General features: G+C 40.7%; 1 protein-coding gene across 1 annotated transcript in view; it reads left to right on the forward strand.

Moving 5' to 3' along the window:
* Positions 1-10,177, forward strand: part of LOC109902492 (CUGBP Elav-like family member 5) — a gene marked incomplete in the record, with an annotated part of 255,391 nt that extends 245,214 nt beyond the window's left edge. The window contains 4 exon segments of the mRNA XM_020498876.2: positions 342-434; positions 1,325-1,468; positions 3,031-3,195; positions 4,218-10,177. Coding sequence (XP_020354465.1) covers positions 342-434; positions 1,325-1,468; positions 3,031-3,158 — 365 coding nt within the window.
* Positions 10,178-13,050: the final 2,873 nt, after the last annotated feature.

Raw genomic sequence — 13,050 nt, forward strand, 5'->3', positions numbered from 1 at the left:
TGAGACAGTGGATTGCACATAGAGATGGAACAGAGTAAATAGGCATTTCAACATCATAGCTTTAGCCGGTGGTAACTTGTGGAATAGACACCCGCTGGAATGCGGTTTTAACCAATCAACATCCAGAATTATACCCACATGTTGTATAATGAATGACAAACTGCAATACTGTAACTGAAAGCATACAGCATAGCTGACCAACTATAATAAAGATTACTATAATAAAGATTGTTATAAATATTTACACAAATAGTTTGAGTATTCAGTGATGACCAAACCTACAGCAGCGCTGACATGAACCCCCTTGTTTCTCTCTGTGTTTCCCCTTCAATGTGTTGTAGCTATCTACCCAGCTGGCACACTGACTCCCATAGGCCAGACACTGCCTCAGCCATCACAGGTCATCCAGCAGCAGCAACAGAGAGAAGGTGAGGGTGAGAGAACAATATTACTAACACTCTTTTACAACTATTGTACTACACTATTATAAATAGTTAAATATTCACTGTTAATTGCTTCATTGCAATGTTGTCTTTCAGATTTTGGCATTACACTTTCCTGGTAATGTTGTCTAGGTGTTATAATGCAGTGATTAAATATTACTCTAGCTGTGTGGAGGTATTATCTGGGAGGAAAGAAAAGTAATCAAGCATCATCATCTTAGCATCTTTGGATGCGATGCAGTCTAGCAGGATTGGCTTTAGCTTTAACCTTTTCCAAAATGTAGACAACATAGAGATTACATTTGAGCATCTAATGGTTGATTGCGTTGTGTAATCCATTGACTGGTTTCAAACACATTTATAGGTCACATCTCAATCTGCTTAGTTGATTGTCCTACACAGCATTATGATGACAACCGTGTGTAAATGTCATTTTGGTTTCACTATTTCTAAGTCATTACCAATCAGCTTTTCCTCAAAGACATATGCATTTATTATTATGTCGGCCTTTGTCTTGATTAAAGGTTGAGAGGTTTTACTAGATTAGATGCTCGAATAGAGGTGTAATGCTCCACCCTCGACATCTCCACGAAAACACATCATCAAGTCGCCAGCTCAGTGATGTCATGCCGCCACACCGTGCAAAATCAAATCAAAGTTGGAAAATTCACAATTTGTATTTGTGGTGGTAAACACAGCGTTGTTATTATTTCAAGATAACGTTACCGAACTCCTAACAAATGTATTTCTTTGCCACTCCATTAGTCGTGCTCCTCAGATCTGTTCCCCGGCCAAATGAGAAGCCACGGGTCTGCAGGCAGCGGTAAATAAAGCAGTAAATAGGTCTGATTGTGGTTGCCATGGTTTCTGTGTGTTCGCAGGGCCCGAGGGCTGTAACCTGTTCATCTACCACCTGCCACAGGAGTTTGGAGATAATGAACTCATGCAGATGTTTCTGCCTTTCGGGAGCGTCATCTCCTCCAAGGTCTTCATGGACCGAGCCACCAACCAGAGCAAATGCTTCGGTGAGTTTTGTAATGGAGCTATAGTACAGTAGGTCATAGAGAGAAGGTCTATGCTTGTTCTATCGATCAATCTATTATCTTAAATATCATTTTCATGTATCGCAAACAAGGTGATCTGTACTTAAATATTGACATTTTTATATATTATCATGATAGTATGATTCCTGTGCTATTTCAACAAAGTAACTTTTACATTAAACAAGTTGGTAGCCTATATTTCCCTTCTTATCTTACTCCTTAGTCCTTTGATGTCCTTTGAGTTTGAAAAGGTTTTAGCTATTTTGTTCCCAGCCAATCTTGGGAATACCATGTATGTAGTCACAGTCCCTGTGCCACTGTATTACTGTGTGGATGTGAAATTGACCTGAAAACTCATGTGACGGCTTCTGCTGTATCAGCATCCAGATCACCGCTCTGTTACCCGCACTACTTCCCAATACCCAGGGCGCACTGGGGCTGATTCACACGCCAACCTGGCCCTGGTCCCACTTGGCTCTGCCAACCCACAGACCAGACCTGCCTTTGGGCTTGAAAAAAAAGTGGGGATGAAGGGAGGGGGGAGAAAAAATGAGGGTAAGGCAAAGGACAATTATAGATCAACATTTGTTTTCAATTCAGGGAGCCGCACATCCCTGGGCAAAATTGATTGCTGCCCGGCTCTCAGGGGGGACTTAATAACATATAAATTTGCAGTATTGACTAATACACTATGCATTTACAATGTAATGTTAGGTCTGGGGACTGGGCTGCTCTGTAGGGTAATTAATGTAGAAGGCAGGGAGAGGGATAAACCCAGACTGATGGTGCTGGGAGAAAAGCTGACATTAAGAGCTCCCCTTAAACCTGCTTTAAGTCCACATCCTTCCCTGTTATTCGTGGCAGGGCCAGCCTAGGGCACCCCTCTCATCCTCTCTGCCTCCCTCTGTCCCCCGTAACCCATCCCCCTAATGGGGCAGTGTAGGCAGACACCTCCCCTCCCAGGTGTCAGGGGACCTGGGGAGGCTCCTGCTGTTTTTCCATGGGTCATCGACTGTTCCTAATGACACTATAGACGCTGGGGAGTGCATCAACCGGAGCCACACTCCACTGCAGTTTCTGGTCATTGACTTTCAAGGCTTTATTTTTACAGTTGATGGAAACAGGATGCTCAGCATGAGTTTGGACTTGAGTGTCTGGCGCCGTACGCATGTGCTTCTGCGTCGGCCTGTCTCTGTGTTCGCCTGTGTGGGTTCTGCTTCTCTGTGAAAGTGGAACAGCCACAATGGCATGCTCATTGATTTATAATCAAGAGCATTTGATAGTGTTTGCACAAAGCTACATTGAGAAGCAAAATGGTTCAAATGACAGAAAATGCTAAATATTGTTCCAAATATTACTTTTGTTCCCATCAAAATAAGCCCTTTGATATAATCTGAAATAGTCCATGCATAATGCGAGTGCATTGTCTGAAATCTTTTATTTGTTTCCTCATAATTGAAGTCATTGGATACCTATTTGGCTACTTTTCCATATTGACCGTTTTAGCTTTTAGGCTAATACACTTTTCCTGTCTTTTCTCCTAGGGTTTGTGAGCTTCGACAACCCAGCTAGCGCACAGGCAGCTATTCAAGCCATGAACGGCTTTCAGATTGGAATGAAGAGGTTGAAAGTCCAGTTAAAACGACCGAAGGATGCCAGCCGCCCTTACTGACACAACCTAGCCCTCAGTGTTCACTGCAACAGCACAGGTAAGCCCAGTGGACTTTCTTATAGACTCAGACTTATAGAATGCCTGTCACCTAGAAATAGGATATCTGTCATCATGATAGACAAAGATAGATTGATTTGCAAATGTGGGCTGGCTTTCTCCAAACCATCACACTGATATCATGGGCATAATTGAACTATTTTTTAAAAAAAGCTGTAAAATCTTTTCATCAAGAAACATCAAACATTCAAATAAAAGCAAGCTAGATCTAATCATGGCTTTGTTGGATTCTAGCTTGAAACATACTTCTTCATGTTACCATACTAGAACTTATTGATTACTTTACATGCATAAGGAAGATATATGTTGGGGTCAATGGAGGGCGAATTGGAAGGTGGTGTATGGAAAGTTACTGAGTGAGACAAGGGGAAGTGCAGAAAGTTTATATTCTGTTCAAACATGCTATTGTTGAATATCAATGATCTTAAGGAGGGAGGCAAAGGGCAACAGTCTAGTTTCAGTTCCTGATAAGGCAGGCCAGCTGTGAAACTAGGGAGGAGCGAGGAATTTGGCTCGAGGTCAAGTCAACGGATGAAGTGAGAAAAACCTCTGGGAGGGGTGCCAGAGGGGCCCACCACAACGACTGTCCTACTGCCGTCCTACTGCCGTCCTACTGCCGTCCTACTGCCGTCCTACTGCCGTCCTACTGCCGTCCTACTGCCGTCCTACTGCCGTCCTACTGCCGTCCTACTGCCGTCCTACTGCCGTCCTACTGCCGTCCTATCTCACACGCATACACCTCCATGTCCATGAAGGTCCTTGCATCAGGCAGGGCCATGACTACACCAGTGAGAGGAACCAGTTCAGTTCCTGACTAGCAACAGAGATGTATTGTCTAGATGTGTAAGGAGCTGACCATGCCCAGTAGGACGTTATGAATACATGTGCTTGTGTAATCATACCTTGTCTTTGCAGCTGTATGACCCAGTATGGTTTAATACATCTAGCTTGAGCTTTCTTCAGAGTCCAACTGAACCTAACAATTTGATCTCTATATTTTAGGTTTTGAGGACAACTGAAGATATCTTGGAGTTCAACTTTTTTTCTTTGAAAACAAAAATTATGTTTAAAAAAAATCCACACAAGGAATTTTGGAAGACATATCAGCATTTACTTATGAAGAAGACGTAGGCTATTGCAATGATGAAGAGATTGAAGAAGGTGTGAAGGAGTTGGCAGCAGCTACACCGAAGGACTTCAACGCAACAAACGGCACAGTGCAAGAAATACAAGAGAAGTTTAAAAAAAAAAAACTGAAAAAAGATGTGAAACTTTTCTTGTTGAGACTTGAATTGTTAATTAAGCAACAAACAAACAAAAAAGCAGCAACAACAAATAGATTTCTATATACGTATTATATACACATATATATAAAGAAAGAGGCGCTTGTGGCTTTTACTATACTGGATAAATGAGGGTTAACACTTGAAGATCAAGAAAAACTGTGGAAAAAAAGAAGCTATTCTGTCCTACTGATGGACTTTCTTTCTCTTTCCCTCTTTCTCTTATTCTCTCACCATCTCTCAACAAGCGCCAGACTATGACTTTCTGGGGTCACTGAGGTTTCCATTAGCTACAGTACAACTGAAAATCTTTCACCCCTAAGGGACCAAAGGACCAAACATTTTTATTGCTCTCAACAGTAATATAATATAGTATTAATGATACTAATACTACAAACTACTACTAATAATGTTACAAGTTAAAACTTAAGAAGAAACTTACTAGCTTCAGGTTGGAGCAGGAAAAGGGGTTTTTCTTTTATTTTCCTTTTACATTTATAGCTACTGGGTTTGAGAATATTAAAAAATCTTTAAAAAATAAAAAATAAAAAAAGTATTTTAAAAGCTATACTATTTTAGTGGACGTAGAATATGTGGATTAGAGATTGTTTTGGGCATGTTCAGATCTGCTGTTAGCAGTCATCATTCCAAATCTGGACTCATCATCTTGAACATATCTCTCTAGTAACTTCTCTGTGTTGAAGGAACAAAGCAACTCTGAGTAGCTGCTCATAAAGCGCCACACTGTAGTGCCAAAAGATATCCCGGAAATTGTGTCAAACCAAACATTCAAGACATACAGTGTATTGAACAATATTTTCAATCTTCTGCTGTTTCTAGTCCCCCTGTCAGTGCACTGCGTTCCATTGTGATGTATTATCATTGTAGACCACCATCTTTTTTTATTGCAGAAAAAGGCATTCCGTGTCAGGAAAAAGCGAGGCAGCGTCATTAAAGCACTGATAATACAGATAATCTGACCATAAAGCACAGCTGTAAAAGTGCCACCCGGTAGTGTGGATACGGAGCAGTAAAGAAGCTCAACATCTTTAACTGGTTAATAAAATATACAAATTACCCTGACAATGGTTATAAAATTGCCAACCAAGCGTTGCAGTGCCTACTGGGTCCTGCCCCCTACCGCTGCCAGCTTTCTCCAGCTGCTCTCTGCAGGGGGGGGGGGCTCCCTGCTCAAGCACATCTCTTTTAATAGGGACCATCAGTTTATGGGGACCTGAGACCTAACTCGCAACATAATTAGGATAATGCTAATATTGATCAGGTGAAGAGCAGCACTGCGGGGCATGAGATACACAATCAATTACACATTGGCATTTCGAATGAATTGACTGACTGACAGAGTTCATTTTTCACACAGCGCCTGCATGATAAATGCAGAAGCACCTTACCCCCTTCTCTCACTGCTTCAGGGAGGGCCTAGACTGACACACATGTGCTGTGGGCCTGTTTGTGACTGCGAGACAGAATGCTATCCTTTTAAAACACATATGACATGTGACATATGATATACAGAGCATTCGGAAAGTATTTAGACCCCTTTACTGTTTCCACATTTTGTTACGTCACAGCTTTATTCGAAAATGTATTAAATTGTTATTTTTCCTCATCAATCTACACACAATACTCTATAATGACAAAGCAGAAACTTTTTTTTTAATGAAATATTACATTTACCGAAGTATTCAGACCTTTTATTCAGTGCTTTGTTGAGTTACCGTTGGCAGCGATTACAGCCTTGAGTCTTCTTCGGTATGATCCTACAAGCTTGGCACACCTGTATTTGGGGAGATTCTACCATTGCTCTCTGCAGATCCTCTCAAGCTCTGTCAGGATGGATGGGGAGCATCGCTGCAAAGCTATTTTCAGATCTCTTCAGAGATGTTAGATCGGGTTCAAGTCCAGGCTCTGGCTGGGCCACTCAAGGACATTCAGAGACTTGTCCCGAAGCCACTCCTGTGTTGTCTTGGCTGTGTGCTTAGGGTCGTTGTCATGATGGAAGGTGAACCTTCGCCCCAGTCTGAGGATCTCTCTGTACTTTGCTCCGTTCATCTTTTCCTCGATCCTGACTAGTATCCTAGTCCATGCCTCTGAAAAACATCACCACAGCATGATCACCACCATGCTTCACCGTAGGGATGGTGCCAGGTTTCCTCCAGATGTGACGCTTGGCATTCAGGCCAAAGAGTTCAATCTTGGTTTCATCAGACCAGAGAATCTTGTTTCTTTAGGTGCCATTTGGAAAATTCCAAGTGGGCTGTCATGTGCCTTTTACTGAGGAGTGGCTTCCGTCTGGCCACTCTACCATAAAGGCCTGATTGGTGGAGTGCTGCAGAGATGGTTGTCCTTATGGAAGGTTATCCCATCTCCACAGAGGAACTCTAGAGCTCTGTCAGAGTGACCATTGGGTTCTTGGTCACCTCCCTGACCAAGGCCCTTCTCCCCCGATTGGTCAGTTTGGTCAGGCAGCCAGCTCTAGGAAGAGTCTTGTTGGTTCCACAGTGTTCTCGGGGACCTTCAATGCTGCAGACATTTTTTGGTACCCTTCCCCAGATCTGTGCCTCGACACAGTCTTGGAGCTCTACGGACAATTCCTTCAACCTCATGGCTTTGTTTTTGCTCTGACATGCGCTGTCAACTGTGGGACCTTGTATAGACAGGTGTGTGCCTTTCCAAATCATGTCCAATCAATTGAATTTACCACAGGTGGACTCCAAGTTGTAGAAATGTCTCAAGGATGATCAATGGAAACAGGATGCACCTGTGCTCAATTTCGAGTCTCATGGCAAAGGGTCTGAATACTTATGTAAATAAGGTGTCTGTTTTTTATTTTTCATAAATGTGCAAACATTTCTAAAAGTCTATTTTTGCTTTGCCATTATGGGGTATTGTGTGTAGATTGCTGAGGAAAAACATGTATTTAATCCATTTTAGAATAAGGCTGTAACGTAACAAAATGTAGAAATATTCAAGGGGTCTGAATACTTTCCAAAGGCCCTGTATCATTCCTGGAATGGAAACAAATAGTCTGTAGAGTTTATTTAGTATAGCGGCAAACAATGAGGTCAAACGGAGGAGCAAGTGTAGTGTAGTCCTTCCTGCCTGCTGTAGATGGGACTGAACTTAAGAGCAGATGCAATCTTTCCGGTGGGAATAGTAGCACGCTGACAGGAGAACTCTTACACCATGAGGAACAGCTTGGCTTTAGCAGCCTTAGGAGGTCAAATTAACAGCAAAATGATCCATCAATTAGACTGCAGCAGGCCTGACATTAAGTGTAGTTACTGCAGCTGCTGCTCGGAAGGGGAGTCACAAACAGGAACACAACAACAAAACAAACTCTGACGCAGACAGCGTGCTATTAGCCTGAAGAACCATTAATGTGTTGTCTAATAGTTGGCAACTCCTATAGCCAGATGGAGACGATCATTTAAAGAGTATTAGTAAAAAGTCAACTGTTAAAGCAGAAGAGTATACTATTCCTATGAAATATAAACATGTTTTACACTAATGATATGTTTGAGATGAAATCGGTTTGCAGATTTACGTTGTAGCAGTATTCCTACTCAACTCTATTCCCTTTTCTAATTTCCATCGCAAAGCCATTCAATCACCATACTCATTCTCCTCTGATGCCGATCCATCTACCACTGAGGAAAGGCCTCTATCTCCTCTCTCTCCCCCTCCCACCCTCTCTATCCCTCTCTCTTTCTCTCTCCTGCTCTCTGAGCACTGCCCTGTGCCCTGCTCCCTCTGAATATGTAGACACTGTTCTTTTCCACCACACATCCCGTCTGTCTGATGTCTGGCAAATGGCATATCTGCTTGAATGACTGGGCAACAAACCATCTGAATGAGAATTTGACTGCGAGGATGTGACTGAGCAAGTACCAGCATGTATATTTAGTGCTCTCTGAAGAGTTCTGAATGCAAGCCTCAGCATTGAAACCAAAAGGACAATGCACACTAAACTTGACCACTGAAAGCTACAAAAGGCTGGAGTTCTTGTATGCTGTCAAAGTGCTGTAATGCCTTTTATCAACATCAGAGGTGCCACATCTCAGCTGAGTGTGTTTATAAAGGGACAACCTCTGTTTAATTCCCCCATCAGACATTCAAATGTTCATATTGTAAAGCTAAAAAAGGAAGAAAAGCCAATAGCAGATGACGGATTCACGATATTCATATGCAGCAGTGCAAATATGTGGTAGTAGATGTTTAATGACGTATTAACAGTTGAAATATTAGCAAATTAGAGAACAAGATCGATTAAGAACATAATGACAGTTTATTTAATTTTTTTGCAAGGTAGATATTTACCCGTATTTTCCAAAAGTGAGTTACTGTGGTAGGTCCCTTCTGTTTATCCTCCCCTGTCGGGACTAGGAACCTTAGTAAACTGTGATATACAGATGTGCCCCTAGCATCTAGAGCCTTAGTCCAAAAAGATTTTCTTACACAAATTTTACTGGAGGGATTTTTAAATTATTAAAATCAAATTACATTTGGCCTTTAACAACAGCTTGGGTAATACAAATTAAAGATGGCAATTGTGGCTGAAATGTAATGCATTTGAGAAATGAGAGGTAATTTTTATGGAGGGGTAAAAGTTAAGAGTACAATAATTGCTACGGAGGCGTGTGGATGCAAACTGTTTATATCAATTCCAGTATTATTTGCCCACATGGGGTGCGAGTTTACAGGTGCTGTCCTGTCTGATTTGTAGGCAACAGCAGTAATTCTCATTACACTCCAATTTAAACGACATGCTTGAGCCAGTGAAATGTTTTTCAGTGTTTTCATTGTAGTACCATTCTGTTCATACCTTGTCATTCCATCTCTCTAACCATGATGGTCATTGAATCTCTGAGCATGCTCAATAGGGGGGCTAGGAGGGGTTAAAGATTATAATTATGGTACTACTCGTATTAACAATATGATTCTTTAACTATGGTTTGAATGCTAAGGATAGTAGCTTATTATAAATATGAAATCTGTATATTATGGAAAATCAGCACAGGACCTTTCTTCGGGTATTATGGTGGGTGGAATTGGGAGGGCTGGGAGGGGAGGGTTTTTGCTTTATAAAGATGTTACACTTCTGGTTTCTCAGCACAAAGCATACAAAAATATATAACAAAAGTATTGAATCTGTTTAGTAGACTTTACTGACATGTTATGGGGCAAGGGAAGCATTTCAGTGCTATTCTCTAAACCTGGACCAGAAAAATGCTGTTTACAGGTTGTTTCAAAGAGGAGAGCGCCACCTATCTGCTTGATGGGCTCAGTACAGCATGGTTAACTGAAAAGGGAAGCAGTACCTTTTTATATATAAAAACAATTAAATATGTGTTCTGTAATAGCCTGAGAAACCAAACATTTTTTCCCCGTTGAAATTTCTTGAATACTTGCTGCTTAGATTATTTCATATTAATGATTAATGATTTAATGGTTTTATAATTATTTATTTGATCAGGTAAGGAACTTGATATTTAATTATGTATGTGTTTATTTATTTATTATTTAATTGTTTATTTATTTCATTTGTATTTATTTATGTTATTGTTCTGTTATGATAAGGTATGTATAAAAAGAAATGCTTATTGGGGCTTTTCTCTTTCTCTCCTTTTTTTCAATTTTACAATAAAATTTCAAACTGGATGTTGCATTCTCATGTGTAATAAATGCATAGCTACACCACTGAGAAGGGGAGTTGTTGGACAAACAGCTAAGTATCCATCCCTGTCCTGAAGGCATTTTATACATGTCTATACATGTTGCAACCTTTTTCCTGGAATATTTCTAAGGTAATTTTCTAGGTATAGGGTAATTTTCTAGGTATAGGGTAATTGAGTGTGCGGATATGGCCATTATCACTGATGGCCTTACGCCCTTTCAGCACGTTACCAGCAGTACCAATCACATGCAATCTTCAAAGACACGCCTCCAAGACCATAAGAAAACAAGCTCACATGATCATTTGTGGGAAATTAGGATGTATCTGATAGGAGACTGTTCTAGAATTCACATGGTAGGATAGAGCCAGGCAGTAGGTGGGGAAATGTATTCATTGTATACTCATATAGAAACCTAATGAGGCAAGGTGTAGGGTGATTGAAATGATCTGTCATCCTAAAGACTGTGGACCCAGTGCTCTGCTATTTAGTAGGTAACTTCTGATTGTATGGTTATTGGACTTAACCTGGGGATATGATATATTTTGGGGAAAACTTTGATGGGTAACAATAACCGGAGGGAATGATGATGAGTGTTGGCAGGAACAAGTCAAAATGATTGTGTAACAAATAAAGAAACTCATAACATATACATTACACCTGCTATCAGTGCTATGTATACAAATCATGGCACATTCATGCAACATTGACAAAGAGTACAGTATATCCTTGAAAATATACCGTGTCTTCGCAAGACACAAGAAAATCAACAGATGTTATCGCTGACTTGACACATTGACCTGTGTTTTAAAAATGGTTGTGTTGATGCATCAAAAGATGTAGTGACATTAACAGTAGGGCTGGGTTGCTACGGTATTGAAGGAAGGAAGAACATTCTGAAGAGCAGGGGAAAAAGGGCGGACCAAAATTAGAACCACTAGCACATGAAATAAATTGGCCCAATTCCAATAAAGTATGGCTCTTGGTCAGTGTGCGAGCCCGGCAGTTCATCTTTATTATCAGTTAATGAAAATCAATCCCCCTCCTGATAAACTCTTATCTCCACGGCCTTTGCGGGCCCGTGCGCAGGGAGATAATAAATTAGGGTAATATTGCCTTTGATGAGGGAGTGAATTGCAAATTATTGTAACTTTCCAAGATTTATGATGCAGGTGCTTCATTTCCGAGCAGGGTTTTCCAGGCTCCGGGGTGCTGAGGTGCCATTTGTTAAAAGTTTGGTGACAGCCGTTAACAAAAATATACACTCAGCTGTCCAGGTATTCTCTACTGTGGCTTGCCTTACTGTACAGTAGTGCAACTACCACTGCAATGGCATGAATTGGTTCTTGCTTAGGAGGAAGATGCTTTCATTTTACACACCCAGTAGTGAATGCATCGGAGATACTAATAGACCAAACCTAGGGGAGGGTATGTGTTTATTTAAGTAGAAATGTCAATCATCCTTTATATAAGTTCTCTCTCATACCAGAGTATAGTTTGATATGTAGGTCAGTAGCCATGCTGCATCAGGTTGTCTATTTGAGAGACATGTTCAGGTTCCTCCTGTCATGTTGATTATTGAAGAGACAGAAACATGGACTCGGTCAAGTATAAAAGCCTGTGTTTTGAGATAGCTGGGATTATCCAGAATCCCCCTCCCCACACACACCTTCCACCTACAGCAACTGAACAACATGTTGGCTTATGTTATGCTGTTCTGTTCTAGAGATCTATGCAACAGTATCTGCATGTGGAATTACAATTTGCTCTATCTTACACAGGCACAAACCAGGTCCACAAACCAGGTCCTGAATGCATAAATTGGTTAACGTTATGCACAGCACACACCAGCTTCCTGCCAGTGATTCATGGGACGACAGGACAAGATGTGATTTAATAGGCCATGAAAAACGTGTGGGAAAAAATAATACAAACCAGCATTTTGGCCTTTAGAAAATAAGTGCTTGGAATACATTGCATATATAGAGAGTCTTGCGCCATCTTTTTCAGTATAATCTGGACCGAAGAGAATATCACTATATCAACAATAACATAACCGGTCTAATAGTTAAATAACACTATAATACAAAGACACTTGACAGAGAATATTCTGTTGACCTTGTATAATGCAGAATTCTATATCCTTATCAAGGCCAACTCATTTCAGTCTCCGAACACCTTGTATTAAGACAACCATCAATCTAACTATTTAACAATCAAGGAGAGGACTCACATAGCACTATCTATTTATCTTGCCAACTTCTCTATTAATATCAAATTAATTTCTCCAGTGAGAGTATCAATCACTCAAGGGTTTGTTCTCAACTCATTAGCATTTTAATTGTCCTTGTTTACAAGGGAAAGTGAAGGGAGACTGGTTGTAAAGAAGGTGGATGATGGCCAATCTACAGTACCTACAGTATCCTTTACATAATGTAAGCCTACATACAAACATGTACCAATCTTATAATACAAAACATATATTTAAAAGGAACACGATTTTCAAGAAAACATTTTCGTAAACTTGGACTCTGAAAAATATTTATTTTAAGATTTATGACTATCCTCTAACCTAATTTGTGTACTGGCTTGTCAGATGTTTCAATATATCAAGTTTCCCCTATTCTAAGCCCACCCTCAGTGCCCACATGTCAGTTTTAGTGGCAGTTGTCATGCTGTCACCGGTTCTCCCAGATGAATATGAATCAGGACAGGACCGAAATCTTGAGTTTGTTTAACACCGCTGGGCAAATGGAACTTTCATCTCCCCCACACCATGTTAACAACCAAAGAACAACATGGACCATATTAGCCCATCTATTTATGGAATAAAAAATGATAAGACAACTGAAGTTGGAG

The sequence above is a fragment of the Oncorhynchus kisutch genome, linkage group LG13 (genome assembly GCF_002021735.2).
Source record: "Oncorhynchus kisutch isolate 150728-3 linkage group LG13, Okis_V2, whole genome shotgun sequence".
Lineage (NCBI taxonomy): Eukaryota > Metazoa > Chordata > Actinopteri > Salmoniformes > Salmonidae > Oncorhynchus > Oncorhynchus kisutch.